This window comes from Delphinus delphis, chromosome 1 (assembly GCF_949987515.2).
Source record: "Delphinus delphis chromosome 1, mDelDel1.2, whole genome shotgun sequence".
NCBI lineage: Eukaryota > Metazoa > Chordata > Mammalia > Artiodactyla > Delphinidae > Delphinus > Delphinus delphis.
The window spans coordinates 116,822,306-116,843,517 of NC_082683.1; the positions used below are offsets into that span (position 1 = coordinate 116,822,306).

At 48.9% G+C, this 21,212-nt stretch overlaps 1 protein-coding gene across 2 annotated transcripts in view; it reads right to left on the reverse strand.

Moving 5' to 3' along the window:
* Positions 1-21,212, reverse strand: part of OLFML2B (olfactomedin like 2B) — a 41,248-nt gene that overhangs the window by 18,262 nt on the left and 1,774 nt on the right. For both annotated transcript variants that reach the window (XM_060033192.1, XM_060033183.1), the window contains exons 2-4: positions 19,834-20,097; positions 17,742-17,849; positions 4,856-5,032 (exon numbers count right to left, since the gene is read on the reverse strand). In XM_060033192.1, coding sequence (XP_059889175.1) covers positions 4,856-5,032; positions 17,742-17,849; positions 19,834-20,097 — 549 coding nt within the window. The remainder of the gene's footprint in view (positions 1-4,855; positions 5,033-17,741; positions 17,850-19,833; positions 20,098-21,212) is intronic.

Consider the following 21,212-nt stretch of genomic DNA (forward strand, 5'->3'; position numbering starts at 1 on the left):
TCAAATCGACTTGACCCAGCTCAGCATTCTTCTCTCTTTTGCTCCACCCTCCAGCACCGACACCCCCGGTACTCCAGGCGCTTGGTTGACTCCTGAACTTCTTGGCTCTCCTGAGCTTCTGGGTCTTTGCTCAGACTGTTTTCTCTGTCTGGAAGGCCATTCTCTTCCCCCCACCCCCCACACCCATATAGCTATTTCTTGAAATCAACCCATTTTTCAAGGCCTGGCTAAAATCTCAGGACCCCAAGGAAATACTCCCAGACCTTTTCATTCAGAATTAATCTTTCTTTCCCAATCATCACTTTGCACTTTGTGGCACAGACTTCCAAGTGACTACCCAAATCCCCTGTCTCCTTGCTCCTGACTTAATGAGAAACTGGTTTTGTGGGAGTGGTCATGGGACTAAGTTCTGGTTGGTAGGGTATAAGTAGAAGTTGGTGGGAAGAGCTTTTGGAGAAGTTTCTTAAGACTCGGGGCTGACTCAGCTGGAAGGCATCTTTTGCACTCTTCCTCATTTCTCTGGCCAGGAGAATATGGACAGGATGGCTGGAGCTGAGCAGTCATCTTGTGATCATGAGGGGATTTTGAGCATGGACATCACTAATGACATCTTGCAGCTGACTATATCAGCCCTGGGCCACCTGCCTCCAGAGCTCTTCTACATGAAAGAACAACCAACTGCTCTATTGTTTAATGCACTGTATTTCGGTCTCTTACTCAAAGCCGAACACAACTCCTAATGGATACAAGTCTGTACTTCTATTGTATCACCTTTCTCAGCCTGCCTTCCACAGGCATTATTTAAGGATGTTGCCTCTGTTGACGGAGCAACTGGAAGAGCAGAGACCACCTCTTGTTCATCTTTAATTCCCCTGAGTAAATGCCTGTTAAATTGAATTTCTGAATCATAACAAATCCCAAGCAACCATCTACATTTGTGACTAGCACTGGGATTTTTGTCAAATCAAATGATGCTTTAAAGTAGGTAGCCAATGACCTGGGCATATTGATGGTGCCACAGAAGTCCTCTGTGACGGTTCTGGTCACATTGAAGGACCACCCTGTCCTCCACGGAGCTGCTGCCTGGGGACTGAGTTCTTGTGTCCACAGTGTGGCAGAGTCTCTGGGTCCTTCCTTGGTCCATCTAGTCATGTCCCGTCACCCAAAGGATCACAATCGCCCACCTTTGAAAGCAGAGGGCCTTGGGCACTGGGCCTGTGAGCTAGCTGTGCTGAAAGTCAGAGCCACTGGACAGGGGGTCCAGCTCCTGAGGGGCAGTAAAGCATTAGTAAATTAGTAAAGCACGCAGCGACCTAAGTGGGAGTGGCCCAGCACTGCTCTCAGGAGGTATCCAATGGCTGAATGATGAAGGGCTTGCTCCCTGTAGCCATCTAAGCCATGAAAGCTCCCCCTTTTCACCATGAGGAGGTGGGCGAGCTCCCTTAAATCCTTGGTGAAATCCACCCAGAGAGCAGAGTCCACTTGGAAACAAAACCTCTGTCCCTTGAGGCCCAGGGTCCTGAGGGGCAGAGCAGGACCTTCAGGTTCACTGAACATTAGCTGGCAGGGATCCAGCTATCACGGCCAACTTTCTCACTTTGCACAGGAAGAAGCAAATCAGGCTCTTGTTTTGACCTTTAAAATCTGGCCTGGAGAAAACCTGGAGTCCTCATTGCCAACCACACCCCAAGTCTGTACTGGTTTTCCCGTGACAAGAGAGTTTATCCAGATGGCACGGCAGACACGGAAGTTCCTGAATATGTGTTCCTTGCTCCCCTGAGCTGACCGACTCCTGGAAGACAGGGAACTCTTTCTGCCAGCCTCCCCTGACTGGGGCCAGAGCGCTGCCCAGAAGAAACAGGCAGATTTGTGCCCCGGGCAGCCCCTACTCCTGCTACCTGCCCCTCTCTCACTTCCTGTTCTTTGCTGGTGAGGTGACCTCCATCAGAAGTGCAGGGAATACTCAGCTGGTGCTGATGACGTTTTACAGAGCACCTATTAGGGCCAGACATGTCCCTTTATATTATTTTCAACCCTTAAAATAATGGGGCACGGTAGATATTATCATCCACATTTTACAGATGAGGAAGGAGAGGCTCAGAGTCATTTAGCAACTTGGTTGAAGGTCAGTCGATTAAGTGGCTGAGAGGGGCACTTATGAAGTCATTCGGCTATTAAATAGGCCCAGGGCTGCCTGCTTCAGAGCCTGTGCTCTACCTTACATTAAAGCCACATTGTCCTCAGCTGTGACCACAGGACTAACTCATTGGCCATCCAAAAACTTGTCCACATCCCCAAGTCCTGAGGGCCATGGTCTGGCTAGTGCCCAGCAGACTTGGGGATCCCTCATTTCCCATAGGAAAGAGCTGCCTGGGAGGCTGACGAGAGGCCCCAGCCCTTGACTCAGACGCCGCGGGCCATCTAATTGCTAGACTCTGGTTTCCCTCTGCATTGCAAAAGCAAGCTGTCATTTCTTCGTGGCAAACCCCAGGAACTGTCTTTAATCCAAGCTCTTAGGGACGAGCGGGAACTGCAGTTCCTTCTCCCAGCCAAGAAGATGGTGCAAGACCATGGACAGCCTCTGCCAGAGAACATATAATTTCCCTGGATTCGCTGGCTGCACTGGGAGGCAGTGGCCCCCGCAAGCTTTGCTTTCTTCTCTCTGTTAAACTGTTGTATGACTTCAACTGCTGGTGTCCCAGTTTTCCCAATCCCACCCTGCCCTCTCCACTCCCAACCCACCCCCCAGAGCCCCCTGCCAACCCTCCAGGCAAGGACCTTCCTGGAAAGAGGCCTCCAGCAAGGTGCCGTGCACCGTTCCAAGAAACCCTGACATCATCTGTAAGAACCCTGAAGAGAACAGCCAAACCCAGACACCCCACTCACCCCCTTTTTCAGCACGGGGTTCACTAAAGAGACAGACGGATGCAAAGGGAGAGGCTAGCCTTGCCTCCTTCACCACTTCTCCCTTTCCAGTGCCACCCTGGCCCTGGCTCTGCCCACACCCGCCCTGGTTTGGGTGGACTGTGCTAACTTCCGCAGTGTGTGAATGGGGATCTCGGGAGGCAGACAGTTTTGCTGAGCAAGGAGAAAAAGAGTTTGGTGTGGTTGATTTGCCTTCAGGAAAATCTGAGCTGGGTTCCTGAACATACCACATAACGTGTCATCGAGACAACAGATGGAATTCTCAAGCTCAGCCGCCTGGGAAATTGGAAGCCGGAGAGCACAGGAAGCGCCTAACTCTGCTGGGCTGCTGGGCCAGCAGAGGATGCCACACGGGCTGCGATGGGAGCCGCAGGGCCCCAGGTGTGATGCGAGGGTGCCTCCAATTTCCCTTCCAGCCCAAATGTCTTCTGGCTCTTTGGTTGACAAACTCAGACCTGCTCAGGGATGACCCACCAAGCAGACTAAACACACACTCAGTAGCTGGCACGTCGGGGACACCCAAAAATGAGAATAAAAATAATTTTTGAGGGAATACGATATTTCCCAAAAAACCCTGTCAAAGTAGTCATCATGGGCTAAGCCAGAAAACTGGCCTTCCTTGTACTTATTTTCTGGGTTGGAATTGGTTTTATTTTGAGTTACAAATGGGGCAGGGTGCAGGCACCATACTCTCTTCAGGGCTTCTTGCCTCCAAAGTCCTAATCTGCCTGCTCTCCTGCCTTCGGAACACATGAGCCCAAGGTTCCCCAAAACCAAAGCTGCTGTCTGCTTGGCATCACTTTGGGGAGTTTCTTTGCTCAAGAGTTCCAAGCCCACATGCCTGGTCAGTCTTACTTCCTTTCTTACCCCAATTCTTAATGACCCAGGCAACAGAATCCTTCACAGCAATGGTTCCCAGCCCCTTTCAATGTCACAGCACATACGACAGCTCAGGGGCTCTGACAGTCCGTGTCCCAGGCCCTGCTTCACCCACACCCTGCCCGCCTGCCCCAGGCTGAGGGGATCCCTCAATGGTTCACCTGGAATCCACGCTCTGCCGTCCACCACCAATCCTTGGCCCAGTAAAAGTGAGCAAAACCCCTCTTAACTGCTGCTATCCCGTGGTTGCCAGGGACCCCTCTTACGACGCTTCATCCAGACCTGCCTTGCTAATAGCACCCACACTCTTCAAGTCCTGAGGCCAGAATTTACCCGTTTCCTCTTCCACTTTGGGGGGTTAGCTCCTGTTTTTCAGTCATCAATTTACAAGATAGTCCAATACATTAAATAAAATAACACACGTAACTATTGAATATTAGCACGTACACATCACTTGGTAACTAGAGCCAAAAGAAATAGGTATCAAATGAGGAGGTATTTTTAAGCAAATAGGTCCCTTGGCATCACTCAAGTCACCTTAGATAGTGCTTCATTTCATGGCACAGGTGACTCTGTGTTCCGGACAATACTGAGGGGGAAGAGATAGAGGTGTGAGACCCCCGTCACCACTTCCCAGCTGAGCAGGGGAGACTGTGAGTATTCCTGGATCTGTTTTCTCATCTGCAAAGTGAGGACATGGATCTCTGCCCCAGCCTGCCTTCCAGAGCTGTGGTGAAGACCACATGGTATGATGATGAAAGACATAGTACTCCAAGAGGCAGGATGGAGTATAATAGAAATGGGGCCTGAAACTCGAAAGACCCAGATTTGAGTCCTGGCTTCAGTACTCACTGAACCTCTCTGGGCTTCAACGTTAATTAAGTACAATGGGGTCAACCCCTGCCGCATCAGACTTACAGAACTGTTGTGTAGATGAACCGAGAGCATGCCCGTGGAAGGACTGAAGCCTGCAAGCGCTATGCACGTGGGAGGTGCTGGGAGTATGCTTTCTGGGGGTCTGTGGTCAGAGCCCCTGGAGGCTGGGTTGTACCTCGGGGTGGGTGTAGGCTGCAGCCGTGTCCCTCTGCAGGGCCGAGCGGATGTCCGGCATGCTGTCTAGGACATTACTGGAGCTGTTCTCTTTGCCTCGCTTGTTCATCTCAGCTCGAATTTCTTTCACGTCCTTTTCGATTTGTTCATTTTCCTTGGTGAGGTTTTTAGAAACTTCCTAAGAAGAGAGAAAATTTTAAAAAGAGAGTCCTTTAAAGTGCTTTGAAGACAAACAGGAGGGAGCTGGCAGCCAGCTTCTGCTTAGAGCACAGAGACTCAACAGACAGGCTGAGAAATCAGCCAGAAACAACTGGGGCCCTCGAGTGTGTCCGGCCCTGTGCTGAGGACCGAGCTCAGTCCCAGGCGGCATTTCCAGGGCAGCTTGGCTCCGGTACATCCTCTGCTGGAAATGCTTCCCAATACCACCACAGCTTTCCTAATGATAACACTGCCATGTCCCTGGGCTACTGGGACACCTGTTATTTATCCACCCTTGGTTCACAGTACGCTCTTATCCAGTGACGAGTAACATTACAGAAAAATTCCATCCGCTTGCACCTCTACACACGTGAACCAGTGGCTCAGTTAATGAAAGATTTTCTGAGCAATTTTAAAAGAGGTGGCCAAAGAAATTTACATAGTATGCTCTTCTAATGAGCACAAACTATTCCCCATCACTTTTTTTTTTTTTTTTTTTTTTTTTTTTTTTTTTGCGGTACGTGGGCCTCTCGCTGCTGTGGCCTCTCCCATTGCAGAGCACAGGCTCCGGACGCACAGGCCCAGCGGCCATGGCTCACGAGCCCAGCCGCTCCAGGGCATGTGGGATCTTCCCAGACCGGGGCACAAGCCCACGTCCCCTGCATCGGCAGGCGAACTCTCAACCACTGCGCCACCAGGGAAGCCCTCCCCAGCACTTTTTAGAAGTCTTTTTTTCAATTGAGATATAGTTGATTTACAATATTGTGCTAGTTTCAGGTCTACAGCAAAGTGATTCAGTTATACATATATATATATACACACGTATACTATTGTTTTTGTTTGTTTGTTTGTTTTTGCGGTACGCGGGCCTCTCACTGTTGTGGCCTCTCCCATTGTGGAGCACAGCATCTGGACACGCAGGCCCAGCGGCCATGGCTCACGGGCCCAGCTGCTCTGCGGCATGTGGAATCTTCCCGGACCGGGGCACGAACCCGTGTCCCTGCATCGGCAGGCGGACTCTCAACCACTGCGCCACCAGGGAAGCCCACACGTATACATTTTTCAGATTCTTTTCCATTATAGGTTATTACAAGATATTGAATATAGTTCCCTGTGCTGTACAGTAAATCCTTATTGCTTATCTACCTCATGTATAGTAGTTTGCCTCTGTTAATCCTGTATTCCTAATTTATCCCCCTCCCTTGCCCCTTGGGTAAACGTAAGTTTGTTTACTATGTCTGTGAGTCTGTTTCTGTTTTCTATATAGATTCCTTTGTATTTTTTTTTAGATTATACAGATAAGTGATATGATATCATATGTATCTTTCCCTGTCTGATTTACTTCACTTAGTATGATATTCTCTAGGCCCATCCATGTTGCTGCAAATGGCAATGTTTCACTCTCTTTTTATGGCTCCCCAGCACCTTAAAAGTATCATCTATATAGGAATTTGATAGGCTGGCTTTAAACTTTCCTATTCACACATAAAAAGTTTCCCTAAATGGCTTGGCAAATTAGGCATGTTCCAGACGTAGTTCATACCAGAAAGGACTAAAGCTACATTTCAGTCAACCAACACTGGTGAGTACCTCCTGTGTGTCTAGGGTACAGTATGGCAGAAAGAAAGCCTCTAATTCCCCTGGGGTTCTTGTCCTGGGACGGAGGCAGGTGCGGTGGGAGGACAGCTGTGATGGGGGAGACAGGGTCCACACTGCAGGAAGAAGATGACCAACCATGTCAGGTTCTGTAAGTGCCCAACATGGGTTCAAAGGGACGGAGTGGACTACAGGCATGGGAAGCAGCACCCTGGAGAAGATGAAGCTGACTGGGATTTGAATCTTGGACAGCTGTCAACAGGCTTAGAGGTAGCCTTTCTCCTCTAGTTATTCTTAGAGACGTTTACCGCACTGAGATCTAACATTGTCCAGCGTTGGCCCCCATTCTAAGGGTCCCATGAGCATCTGAATTTTTAAATGTGATGTTCTCCTTTGAGCCCCGTTTATGAGGGTGACAGAGGAAGTAACCGTGGAAGAATAGAAGATGCATTTACTTTTCATCTTTCTTTGACAGACAGACATGAGAAGTGCAAAAGCTCAGACGTTGCCGGGCACGGTCTGCAGCCTGGTAAGATGCTACTCATGTCCCAGAGGGAAGCCACGGTGGCTCAGAGTTAGGGGGTGTGTAGGCAGATGGTGACACCCAGACACTGTGGCTCCAGTGGCCCTACGTGGGCTGCCCAAAGGAGCCCACGACGTGATTGTTATAACTAACCAGGCTCTAGACCACTGGCCATGCTATTCTTACAGCACTTCAGTGCACGCCAGATTTTGAGCACTGGAAAGGCTCAATGTGTCTGTGGGGCTAAGGCCAAGCCAACCTCTCTAAATTGCACAGAATCAACTATGAGAGCTGAAGCCCTTGAGAAGAGGTCTTGTTTCACGAATACCCGGAATAAGTGGTTTTACTGGGGTGCAGTCATTCCTGATAAGTGTTATCAGGGTCAGCCAAATACAGTGGTTAAGAGCGTGGATTCTGGAGGAAACTGTCTGGTTTACATCTCAATGGTGCTACCGCTAGATCTGTTATCTCGGGCAAATTACTTAAGCTCCCTGTGCTTCGTTTTGCCCATGTGTAAAATGGGGTTAATACTAGCACTTGCCCTATGGGTTGTTATGGGGATTAAATGAGTTAAACTATATGTGGAAGTGCATGGGACATACTGAGTGGTTGTTATTTTTCATAGACTGTTACAGCTGGAATGGACCCCAGAACTCAAGCCTAACCCTTCATTTCACAAACGAGGAAACTGAGGCCCGGAGTAAGGATGTGATTTTTCCCATGATCATTTTTAAAAGTGGCAGAACTGAAGCCAGCACCCAGCCTCTCGGCCCCTGCTTCTTCAGTTCACTTGCTGGATCACTAAGAACACCAGGAGAGGTTCCTGGCACTCCGTCAGCTCTCCAGCAGCACTGAGCACATCACAGGGGCCAGTGAACACTGTCAGTTTGGTTTCAGGATATACAATAGGATAGGCCTATACAGAGAAATATAAAAATGTTGGATTCCCATAAATCCTTGCTACTCAAAGAGACCACCAGCACAGGCATCACTCCGTCACTCAGGAGCTTGTTAAAATGCAGAAGCTCCGACCTGACCCAGACCCGCTGAATCAGAATCTGCATTTTAACAAGATGCCCAGGCAATCTGCATACACACTGAAGGTTGGGAAGCACGGTCTTAAATGTAGGAAGCTTGGGATAAAGCTAATGGAAAGGGGGCCCAAATGTGTGAGGAAGACTGTTTTACAGGAACCAGGTTCTTTCTGGGGCCGACAGGAAAAGTTCCTGGTGCCCGAGTGGGATTCAAGCGTTTCTGTACATCTTTAAGCACCTGCTAAGAGGTGCACCTGTGCATCTTCTCCTGTAACTCTCACATCCTGGGACAGGTAATGAAGCCCCAGAAGGTTCAGGGGTTCGATATAGTATTTCTTCATTAATGCACTCATGCGTTCAGCCCTGGGCACTGAGGGTAAGCCAGGCCAGCGAGGATCCTGTTCTGATGAAGACCACCCTCCATGAGGGGAAGTAAACAATAAATAAACAAGAAAACATCAACTAGTGAAAAGTGCAATGAAGGAAAGCAAGTCAGAGGGATGGGACAGATGCAGATGCTAGCTCATCGGCAAGATCGACGACACTTGTCTAAGGTGGAGACTGAGGCATGTCCACAACTACTGCCCAGCCGTGGCCCTAGGACCCCTCTCTGGGTGGACCCAATGGTTTGGCCTAAGTAGCCTAAAACAAGATCCCACCCAATTCCTGAACACCTCAAAAGAGTCAGCACTGGTCCTTGCACTCGCTGTGAGGCAAAGGGGCAACCCCACAGGTTTAGCCCCTGCCCTCCAGAGTTTGGTTTTCCTAGGTCCCTGGAAGGCTCCCCTCTCATCGATTTAGAAATGCCAGTACCCTTTCTGGTTTTAGTGAGGAGCTATTATTCTGAGTTTCCACAGAGGAGGGTTTGAGACAGGCCTGGCCCTGAGACCCCGGAGAAGCAATATTCTTTATTCCCCTCATGGGAACAGCAAAGCCCGCCAGCCACCTGAATAAACACCAGGCTGGTGGTGGCATCACCCCATCGGCCTGCTGGGCCAAGCCAGCCGATGTCCCCCAGGGCGGCAGAGCAGCAACCACCTCTTCCCCAGGCGTGCTGGCCTTGCAGGGCTCCCCACTCCTCCCTGGGGCTCTGCATTCCTCACACCAAGGGCCTTTTATGGGGTACATCTCAGGAGGCACCGGGGATGGTGCCCACACAAGACACTCTCGATCCTGTCCTGGGAGAAGGGTGAACTCCATGACCTCATGCCTCTGGCTCTTCCCCTCTGGGACAGCTGCAACTGTGACATTTACAGTGTGTGCAACTTGGCTTGTGCATGGCACTGGCAACGTGCTGGAGGAAGTGGGAGGGGTGCCTGTCGGCCAGGGGTGAGCACACCACGTGGTCCCTGCCCAGGATCCTGGTGCTATGAGGAGGGAAAGCAGGAGGGAAGAAGCACAGGTAGATAGAGGGCTGGCACAGTTGGCAGGATACGGCCAGTCAGGGCCATTAAAGATCTGGGAACTGTGTCACGGTCCTTGGGGTGGACAGAGCTCAGGAACTGAGAGGTATTCACAGAACAAGTGCCACGTGCTGGGGGCATGTAGTAGGGCATTGGAGGGTACCTACTGAGAGCAAGCCCGCATTGCCAGTTGGGCACAGGTGTCCTGTGCTGACCACAGTCAGATGCACAGGGGCCAGAGGGGAGGCAGTGTGCAAACTCGGCAAGTCCCTGGGAGAAGGGGAACTGGATGTAGGTGGAACTGAGGGTACAGCTGGCAGTCAGCACTGGGCAGCACAGTTGGTCAGAGGACAGCTTCAACGAGCCATATGGAGGGACAACACAAGCAGATGTGCAGACTGGTGCAATGGGCATGTGCAGAAAGGCTGTTCCACGGGCACAGACTGTGTCCTGACCTTGTCCAGCTATTGGACAAGTGTGCGCATGCCTGGGTGAGACCACGGCACAGCTTAAGCCAAAACTGTTGGGACCCGAGGGAAAGACAACCAGAGCGCAAAGCTCTATCAGCTCTCTGTGGTCTTGTCTTCCCAACCAGAACCAGGAACGAGGTGTGGTGGCCAAAGTGCTGGCTCTGGAGACCAGGTATGAAACCTACACCACAGTCACTACCTGGTTTTACGTAACTACGTAAGGCAAGTGATGGGAACACTCCAGGCCCCATCAGTTCGAGGAGGAAGGAATAATGATACCTACCTCACCAGGCTTGGTTTGGAGAACGAATGAAGAGATGTATGTGGCACAGCACACAAAACAGGGCTTGACACGTGTCGCCGAAGGTGGAGTGGGACGGACTCGTGGGATCTCAGTAGCAGATACACAGGTGGAAAAGGGGAGGGGAGCTAAGGTTTGGCGTGGCTGGGACAGGGAAGAAGGCAAGGACCCAGAGCTGGTGTGTGGTAAAGAGACTCCTGTAGAAGGAGACTAAGCAAGATTGCAGCTGAGCCAAACCATGGCCCCAAGTCATGCAGCAGGCATGCGCTCCCACTAGTAGATGGCTGGATGAGCACAAGGCTCAGAGGCAGACGGCAAGCCTGAGGACAGAGGGAGCACGGTTCCTTGTGGGAGTGAAGTGAGATAGTGTGTGAGTAATCGGACCTGGTGGGAGGGCTCGGAGTTCCCATAGTTCGCCCTGCCCTTCCCCCCTCAGAACCCTCCATGACACAACTAGGACCAGGTGGCCTGGGACAGACACCCTAGGCGACAGCTGTCTCCAGCCCCTATAAGACAGCTGGATGGGGAGAGCAGCTAGAAACAGCTGGCGCCGCAGCTGACAGGACAGGCAGGACACAGCACAAACCCTGACCACAGGGCAGGCCCGCCTGGCTGCAGGGGGCGGCCAGCTGACGTGTTCAGTCACTCCCCCAACCTAACAGCTGTTGAGCATCTAGTCCACATCCACGTTGGGCTAAACTTTGGCAAACAAAGATGACTTAGACCCAGGCTGTCCTCAGGAAGTCCAGAGCCTGGAAGATAGTCAAAAAAGTAAAGAGCAAGAAGCCCCCAGGCCTCTGATGATGAACCCCACAGTACAACCACACGCTCCCTCACATCCCGGCAGCTGCAAGCTATTCCCAGGCCAGCGGACGGAGGGCTGAGGCTCACACCTTACATCCCTTTAGCCAAGAAGAAAAGCTTTCACGCCACAGTGACAGATTAGATTTGAAGTACATGTAAAACCCAGGAGAGGTTATATATTGACCTGAACCCATACTAAGATGTAAACCGAATTAAATAACGTTAGAGCTGAAATGTATCTTAGAAATATTATCTCCAACCCTTTCCCTTTTCACAGATGAGGACATTATGGTCAGACAGGGGGAGCGACACTCCTCTCCAAGGCTGCACTTGAGTAAGGAGGAGAGTGAAACGATTGACAGCAAACCCTTCTGTGAGTGCAGATTTGATCAGGAGAGAGAGTAAGCACTTGGGGTGTCTTGATGTGAGTGGAGGGAGGGCAGAGAGGAGAGGCGTGGAAAGAGACAGGTCCCCTAACCCATGGCCAGGCCTGCACAGACAAAAATTACATTTTCCTGTTAGCTGGTAAAAAGATATATCCCCCAGAGTCAGGAATGATCCTTTGATCTTGCCTTCCAGACCAGAAACACAAAGGCCACCAAATCCTTACGTCTGGGGCAGAAGCCCTCAGTAGTGCTTGTGCCAGCACATTCTGGGGAGAGGGCCAGTTCTGGGTCTGGTAAATCCATTGTAGACTTTAAATCCCACTTGGACACAACAGTATCAGAAGAAAAAGCTTCAGATGACACACAAGGTTCCACGATGCCATCTGTACTCATGGATGGGGTTTGCAAACTCCGGCGGGTAGGTGTGAGAGAAAAGGAGTCACACACACACTTGGGCAACAGAAATCACACTTTGGGAAGCTTGTAGGCATGCATCTATTTTAAGAGCCTGGGATATGCACCCACGTGTATACAAAGGCACATGTGTATACAGTCACATCCAAGTAATTATAAATGTTGCCAGTTGTACTGCAGCTAAGTGGAGGTAGGGCATTTCTTCACAAAGATTTGCAATTTTTATGGGCATGACTTAATTCAACTAAAGCCTTGATGCTAGAATAAATTATTTTAACGACCTGGCCCTCTGTCTGTCTTTTTCTTTACTTGGATAATAAATCTACTCCTGGAAGCAGTACGTGGTACTAGGCCTGTACCTCTGCCTCTTGTCCTGCTGTCATCAGAATCCAGTTTTTGGCCTGGGCAGCCTACAAGTCTTTGTGTCTCTGGGTGCATTCAGCGCTCAGAGCAAAAGTCTTCTGAGCTGAATCTGTGCCAACGACAGGTCTACATGTAATGAATAGGGTCTGCCTTTGCCTTTGGAAGCTACAGATTTTCCTTCTAGACTTCTAGTTCCTATCTCTCCTGGCACCTATATTCTGTGCCTACACCCACCCCAGCTCCAATACATACCAGTCCTTCCTGCATCCCTTTTCCTTTCCCAGCCACTTTCAGAAGAGTGTCAGCCTGGATCTACCACATAGAAGGTTCTTGGACCACTGACTACCTTGGATGTTACTTCTACTTGGACAAGTTCTACAGGAATGCCCGTGCAGTTTCAGGACTCCACTAGGGGAACAGGAAAGCGGTTTGGGGGGTTAAGTTTGTGGCACACAGTGAAAGGGTCCCGCTAAGATACGTGCTCCAAATTGATAAAAATTAGAAAGTCTGCCAATACCAAGTTTCGGTAAGAATGTGTGCGGCGCGTTCACACCCTGCTGGAGGCAACATGAACTCGTACTACCACGTGGGAGAACAGCCTGGCAATACAGTCGCCCCTTGGTCTCTGCAGGCGATGAGTTCCAGGACTCCCCACAGATACCAGAACCCACTCAAGTCCTCTATATAGAATGGTGTAGGATTTGCATAAAACCTGAAGACACCCTCCTGTATACTTTAAATCATCTCTAGATGACCTATGATACCTAATACAATGGAAATGTTATGGAAATAGTTGCTGGTGTATAGCAAATTCAAGTTGTGCTTTTTGGTGCTTTCTGGAACTTGGGGGGGAATATTTTCGATCCCCCCAAAATTTCTGTGGTTGAACCAAATTGTAGGCATGCATCTATTTCAAGAGCCTGGGACATACACCCACACATATACAAAGGCACACGTGTACACAGTCACATCCAAGTAATTATAAACGTTGAATTCCATGTGAACTCAAATTGGTTGAATCCACAGATGAGAAAACATGTGGCTGTGCAAGGTCGGCTGTATCCCCTAAAGTTGCCGATAAGCATAACTAACAGCCCAGTAGTTCCATTCCTACTTACACATCACAGAGAAATGTATGCACGTACAGGATGTGCCTATAGAGGGATGCCCCTGGGGCTACTATGAATTACAAAACTAAAAATAACCCCCATATCCGCCATCAGTGGAACAGATCAATAAATTGTGGTATAATCTCACACTAGAATACTACACAGGAATAAAAATGAATGAACTACAAGCCAAAAAATGACATAGGTGAGTATTAAAAACATTAAGTTGAGTGGAAGAAGCCCAACGTGCACACACAGACACACACTTCTGTAGGAGTCTACATATTTAAAGTTCAAAACCAGACAAAACTGTTGTATCTAGGGATGCATCCTTAGGTGATGAAACTGCAAAGAAAAGCAAGAAGATGATTAACATAAAGCCAGGATAGAGGTTCCCTTCAGGGGGGGATGTGAGTGGGAGAAGACATGTGGGGGGCTTTTGGGGTGTTTCTTGAGCTGGGTGCTGGTTACATGGGTATTTGCTTTATGATAACTTGCTAAGCTGTACAGTCATTGTTTATGCACTTTTCTATACATGTGTTATTTTTCACAATTTAAAACAGAAGCTCAACCAAAATCACTCCACCAACAAGAGCTTCCAGAGCTGATTTTACCAAGGGGTGAGATTCTCAACAGTTCAGATTCCATTTCTCTCTCCTTTCTTCCTCTTTCATCTACAAATGGAGTTTCCATTCTTACATCCTCCTACATAGCTGAGGTGAATGTATACACATGTGCGTGCCTACTTCTTCTGCCAAGTACTGATCTTACTCTGGGCAAGATGTCCCTCCAATTTGACCCTTTTGTCTGGTCTGACCTCCAAAGAGCTCTCTTTGGGATTCAAGAATATTCAAAGACCAGGAGCAGAGTTTCACTCCCATTCCTCCTGCAGAGCCAGGCTGGAGAAGGAGTGTTTTTTCCATTTACCCAACATTCTGCCTTTTCACTGCATGCAGACTGCAGACAGAGTCAGCCAGCGAGAGCCAGGAGACGAGTGGCTGGACTGGAAGCTGAGAGACATTGCTCTGGTCTGTGGGCCCAGGGCCCAGACCCATCTGTATCTGTTGTCACACCAAAGCACCCTGTCATCTTGGGGTGCCTGTGTGGGGAAGCTTTCACTGGATGGGACCTTCTCTAAATTAACTTTAATCCTATTAACAGGATTTATGGGGTATGGCCATGGTTCTGCCTAGAAATTCCCTTGGAAGAGCTATTGCTGTAAGTTCTGGTTAGGAAAAACTGATGCTCCCAGGGCGGCCAGCAATGATTTGAAGAAACTTATGAGGTTGATTAGAAAGGGCTCTGAGGAACCAGGAACCAGAAGGCCTGAGCTCCAGCCTATACTTCACTAGCACTCGGACTGAAGGAAAGTCATCTCATTTCCTTGGGTCTCAAATCCTGTCCAGCTCACAGGAAGTAATAAGCGAAATGTATATGGGATGCTTTAAAACCACAAATGCTATACAAATATAAGGGATGATGGTGATGATTATTATAAAGGTCCAGTTTTTGCTACTAATCATTCCACAGTTTTGAAAAAGAGGTAGCTCTCATCGATATAACTAAGGTTGGTTTGGGCAAAAACCCAGTGACTGTATGACTGCACAGAAGATACATCATGCTGGGTAGTGGCACTGCACCAAATTCATCCACACTCCTTCCCTTTGCCAGCAGGGAGGGCTCAGCTGCTAGACGAGGCTGGAAACATTATAGGCCTTGAACAAAGCTCAGCCCACTGGCCTTCTCAGAGGCTGAGTGCCTGACCTTGGCCTCGTGAACACTGTGTTCTACCCCCAGAGCTATGCTTCCCAGGCTGTGTTCTCCAGACAGAATGAAAAACATGTGGCTGCCAAGGTCAGGTAAAGGCAGAAGGGGTGGCTGTCACCCCTGTTCCTGTAGAAAATCAATCTTTTTTTTTTTAAAGGGGCATTGCACATTTGGATGGTTCTAGGGGCCAAGAGAAAGACAGGCACTTTCCAACTTTGAAGGTCCAATGGGATCTTGGTTTAATTCCTTTTGAACCCATCTGAAAGGATCAGAAGGTGGTTTTAAATAGCAGAAAGAATCCCAAGCCCACGTGAAGTCCATTGGTAGTAGGATGGTGTTGACCATTCCAAATCCCATCATTCCAGCTGTCAACGTCAGGAAAGGAGAGACCCGAGATGCCAAGTGGCCTGATTCTCTTAGGGAGCCCCTCCAGGAAGACTGGGGTGATAAGAGTGGACTGCCATGATCCCGTTGGCCACCTTGATCTGCCTACAAGCTTGGGCTCCAATGTCCTGACCCCGCTCATTAGACCTCGTAACTGACATGACTGTGGACCTACCAACCCTCCCAGAGCAAATGGCCATGTTCAGAAAACACTTCATCCCAGCACCGGGGGAGCTAAGGCTAAGGGTGGGTTGAGAAGGATCTGGTGTTCACTTTCTGGGAACATTTTTAGGAGTGTAGGGAGTGTGCTGAAATCAATCCTTGAAACCACAGCGTTTCATCAGCCTTGTCCCAGTTCTCTTGGCATAGCAACAGAGGGACAGTTGCCCGCACTCACTCCTTGGTCATAACCTGAGTGCTTTGTTTTATTTAGCATTTCAAAGTGTTTCCAAAATGAGTAGCTCAACTTTTATCTCCTCAGCAATCGTACAAAGTAGGTAGGGGACCTTTCCCACTTCACAGATGGAGAAAGTGAGATATGGCTGCTTGCAAACAAAGAGTAATTCACTCTGTCTTGACTCCTAGTACAGCGAGTTCCCTTTCTGCCACACTAAAGATCCTTACTTTTTTCTCATCCTACCTACGAATCACCCATCAGGGAACCTCAGCTCCTCCATGAGAGACCCACAAAAGCCCACTTTTTCAGGAGGAATATATTAATATGTTTATTAAATTTACCTCTTTTTTTTTTTTTTTTTTGGCGGTACGCAGGCCTCTCACTGTTGTGGCCTCTCCCCTTGCGGAGCACAGGCTCCAGATGCGCAGGCTCAGTGGCCATGGCTCAGGGGCCCAGCCGCTCCGCGGCATGTGGGATCTTCCCGGACCGGGGCACAAACCCGTGTCCCCTGCATCGGCAGGCAGACTCTCAACCACTGCGCCACCAGGGAAGTCCTAAATTTACCTCTTATATTAACATTCTAACATAGAGAACAAACGTATGGACACCAAGGGGGAAGGGGAGCGGGTGGGATGAATTGGGAGATGGGGATTGACATATATACACTTTTGATACTATGTATAATGTAGGTAACTAATGAGAACCTACTGTATGGCACAGGGAACTCTACTCAGTGCTCTGTGGTGACCTAAATGGGAAGGAAGTCCAAAAAAGAGGGGATGTATGTATACGTATAGCTGATTCACTTTGCTGTACAGTAGGAACTAACACAACATTGTAAGGCAACTATACTCCAATAAAAAATGTTTAAAAAAATTCTAAAAATTAAATAGTTTTCTACTTGAAGCAGCAGCTCTTTGAGTCACTGTTTCAAGTATCCATTCCAGAGCTGGATGCCAGTTGAAGAAACATCCATAAGCTTCTTACCAATCAGGCTGAATGATGATCATTCTTTTTCTGATAACTAAATGGCTTCTTATTTCTATGTGAAAGCATTACAGCAACAGAACAATGTCAACATGATTGTTTATAATGACTTTTATCTCCCATCATCGTATCACACACCAGCTGAAAACCATAGCTCCAGCTATGCATCTCTCTAGAACTCAGTCATACAAATGAGGTACCTCTGTCTATGAAAATTAAATGACTAGTCTATTCTTCCTGTGGCTGAATGTTTTGCAAGAAGGAATATTATTTATTAGTAATCATTTTTATGTCTTCTTTCTCTAGAATGGATTTGAGATGGAGTACCCCCCCAACACACACACACAGAGGCATGTACCAAAACAATTTTTTAAAAGAGAAATTAACAAACATATACCCAGAAGAGACATGACTCCATCTTAAAACTGGAAGTAAGATGCTTACGGCACCTTTACATTTTATTTAACTCTGAGTTCCCTGGAAGTCAAGGGGAAAATAGATATACATTGGTTATATGGGTCTTATCTATGAAAAAGGAAGGTATTTACATTTCACTATTTCTCTTTGTCACCCACAATTTGGCATGATTTTGCATGAGTGTTTTATGTTTTGTGTATATTTTTTTCTTTCCAAAGAATAATGGGTTAAACACAGCCAGGGTACATGCTTTCTGAAGAAAAGTGTATGGTAAGTTTGATGCACTTTGGGGCCTGATCAAGAGAAAGATATGGAAACCCAGACTCTTCCTTACCTCCTCTAGTTTGTCCACTCTCCCCACCAGTTTGGTGGTAACCGAATGCAGTTTCAGGAGATCCAGGCCGTAGAAAGCTCCTTCCAGCATGTCTATGATGGTGGAGAGCTATGAAACAAAGGCAGGCGTTAGTCCAAGGCTGGGGCAGACAGGTCCAGAGGGAGACGTTTCCTTTTAGATCTCCATGTTGGAGGCTGGACAGGGAAGCCACTAGCCAGAAGTTGAGAGGTGGCCCTCAGAAACCAGCACTTGTGTGGGTGGGCACATAAGCAGACCCAATGGTGTAGGTGTACTCTGTCTATTGGAATACGTGGGTAAGAAAATGGGAGAATCCTACAAGAACAAGTCAACTGAGGTCTGGACAGCTTCACCAAACTGTTTATACTTCTTTTACTAAGTCCATCAGTTGCATGCATGTCTGTCTTTCATACTAGACTGTGAGCTCCTTGGAAGTAGTGCGACGTCATCTTCATCTTTGATTACCCATGATACCTAGTACAGTACTTGGCCCACAACAAGTGATCTGAAACACTCACATGCATTGTCTGCTGAAGTCCCTGGAAGACACCAACAAGCTTTTCCTTAGCACTAAAAGCAAAACTGCCCCTGGGGTAAAAGAGACCCAGTGGCCCATCTTTGAGGCGGCAAGTTGTCATAGGGTACCCAGCTCTCTCAGTTTTTTCAACACTGTCCTTCCGGCCAGTACAGAGCCACTGGGAGGAAGGTGGCTGAGGCGCTGGTGACATCCAGGGCATGCAGAGTGCAGGTTAAGGAAGCAGATGAGAGATGCTTAAACTGAGCCTCCCTGCCAAGGACCATCCCTGAAGAGTTTGTTGGACACTATTGTGCAACCTCTGCTCCTCCAATAACAGCTTTTCTATGAGATGAAGAATTCAGCGTATGAAATGCTCATGTTTAGAAGATCTCCTTCCTCCCCCTCAGAGGAAGACAGCTGAATCCTGGGTAAAGGCCAAGGGAGGGTAGCTGATTAATATGTACTGTGATGATTTTCTGATTCCTAAAATTTTGCGTACTGTTGTTTCAGAATCCCCCAAGAATCCAGTCCTATAACTGGGTAACTGTGCCTTTGGTTCAGAGATTGTTTCACGGCAGAGCTGTAGTTCTGAGTGATGTGGCTGAATCCTGGGACACTCATCTTATTGGTAAACCCTACTCTGCTTAAAGGAATATCAATGATGACCAGTTACCGAGTGTGTACCAGCTGCCGGCACAGCAGTAGCACTTTACATGGTCATTCATTAATGGAAATAGTGTCTACTGAGCCTCAACTATATGTCAGGTATTGTGCCAAGTACTCAATAGCTGTCATCTCACCGATTCTCAAAACAACCCCCAAAGGTAGATGTTATTCTTCCTACTTTTTAACTCAAGGAGACTGAGGTCAGATCAGGTGAGTAACTTGAGTAGCATCACAGAGCAAGCAGTAGCAGAGCACTGATTTGAACCCAAGTCTGACTCCAAGCCAAGCTCGTCCCACGACCCCACGCTGCAGATGAAGAGGGGAGGACAGGATGAGATGAAGCCCTCAGCTGACCCACTGGGCCGCCCCAGGTAGGGCCTGAGCTTCCCCATCCTGCGGACCAGAATTACAGGACTGAAGTTTGATGACTGGACCTAGAGCAGGCCCCAGGCCTCTTCTTCTCTGGGTCACCCAGCCCTTGCAATGAGGACTAAAGGCTCACTTCTCTCTGTGTGTCTGGTGTGTCTTTGGGGTGCCTCCTGTGCTGACAGCAAATCGTGGCAGTAACTCTCCTGGAGAAGAATGCTGAGTTCTTTTGGCCGGCTGGGTCTGGCAGCTGCTCCCAGGCCCAGCCTCCTTGGCTCCGTAAGAGAGGCGGGCACGCTTTGCTCTAGGCATCTCCCTCAGACGTTAGAATTGCAAATGACCAGTCTGTCAGATCATCAGCTTTGGGTCCACATGCAACACTCTCAGGCCAGGGTCTGACCTCCTTTAAAGGCTAAAACAGGGCCCACTTACTCAGAGGCCTACAATCCCCAGCAACAGCCTTGCCAGACGCATGGATCCCTAAAGCACCCTCTCACCCAGGCATCAACCCACACCAGGTCCTACCTTCAAGTCCCGGCTGTCTGCCTCCCGAAGCTTCTGGAGCCTGAAGTCTCCCTCACAGGGATTGAGGGCGGATGGCGGTGCAACACAGGCACACTTGCAGGATGAGCCTGAGGTGATGGTTTCCACAGTGTAGAAGTCTTCCTTCCTGGAGGTCCCCTCGTTGACCCTTCGGCAGGCGTCTCGGCCCAGGGGTCGCACTACACACTTGCACTGACAGTCCGAGCCCTCAGACACGGCCTTAACTTTGTCATAGTCTCCGAGCAACTAGACAAAGAGAGAGAGAACAGGTTGAGGGTGTGCAAACACAGGCATCACTTAGGGTCCTGAAGAAGGCTCTCCGTTCACTTTGTCAGGTGTCCTGCTAGCCAGAGACCTCAGACAGCTCTGATGTGGAGTTGAAAAGGTCATCGCAACACAATTTGCTGACTCTAGCATTTCCTGGGAGGCACTCAGAGTTCAGCTCTCTTTGTTTACCTTGGAAAGCTGTGCATTTCTCAGGGGGCCTTAGCCTTTCATCATTTAAAGGAAAAAAACAAATGAGCCCTGTCATCCTTCCGGTAGTCCTTGCCTCAGCTAGAATCCAGATTTAGATTGAAAAAGGAAAGGAGAAGGGATTGATGGAGGGATTGGAAAACTGACATTCCAATTTCAAGACTACTGGCTTCTGTCCTCCTTCATTCATTCACCATTTATTGAGTGCCACCTTGGGACTGAGCTAGGTGCTGTGAGAGGTAAAGCAATGGGCCAGACAGAGAGACTGCTCTCAAGGAGCTTACAGTGCAGGAGATATAGAAATAACAGTCACACCAATTAGGGAGTGTTAAGGCCCCCTGAATTGGGAGTGCAACGGGAGCTCAAACAGAGGGCCACAGAGAGTGTCTCTAGCCGGGCACCAGGGAAGACTTCTTGGAGGAAATGGCATCTGATCTGGTCTCAAAGGATGGGTTAGATTTGGAGAAAAGAAACTGGGAGGAGAGAGACAGATCCAAACGTCAGTAAGGTTTACTCAGCCCAAGGGTTCATACGGATTCTAGAATAGCTTCTGCACCCAAACCCCAAGACAAAGCCAGGAGAGCGAACTGGCAGCACTTGCGGCTTCTACAGCGCTAAACATTTCCTTCTGAGTGCTTGCCCCCGCCGGCCTCCCCAGGCAGGAAAACACATAACAGCAGGCTTTCTGGAACCACGATCCTAGGCACTTGCTGGGGAAAAGGCTCCTCCCCAGCTCCTCTCCAAGACATCCTACATCCCTGAAGTTAGGGCTCCCTTTGTGGGCACAGAGAAGGGTTCCCTTCATTTGACTAATGACCCTGTCAGGCAAGCTTTGAGCTTGTTGGAGTGGATATGTTCCTGGGATGCTGTCGGAGGGGGGAAGAAGT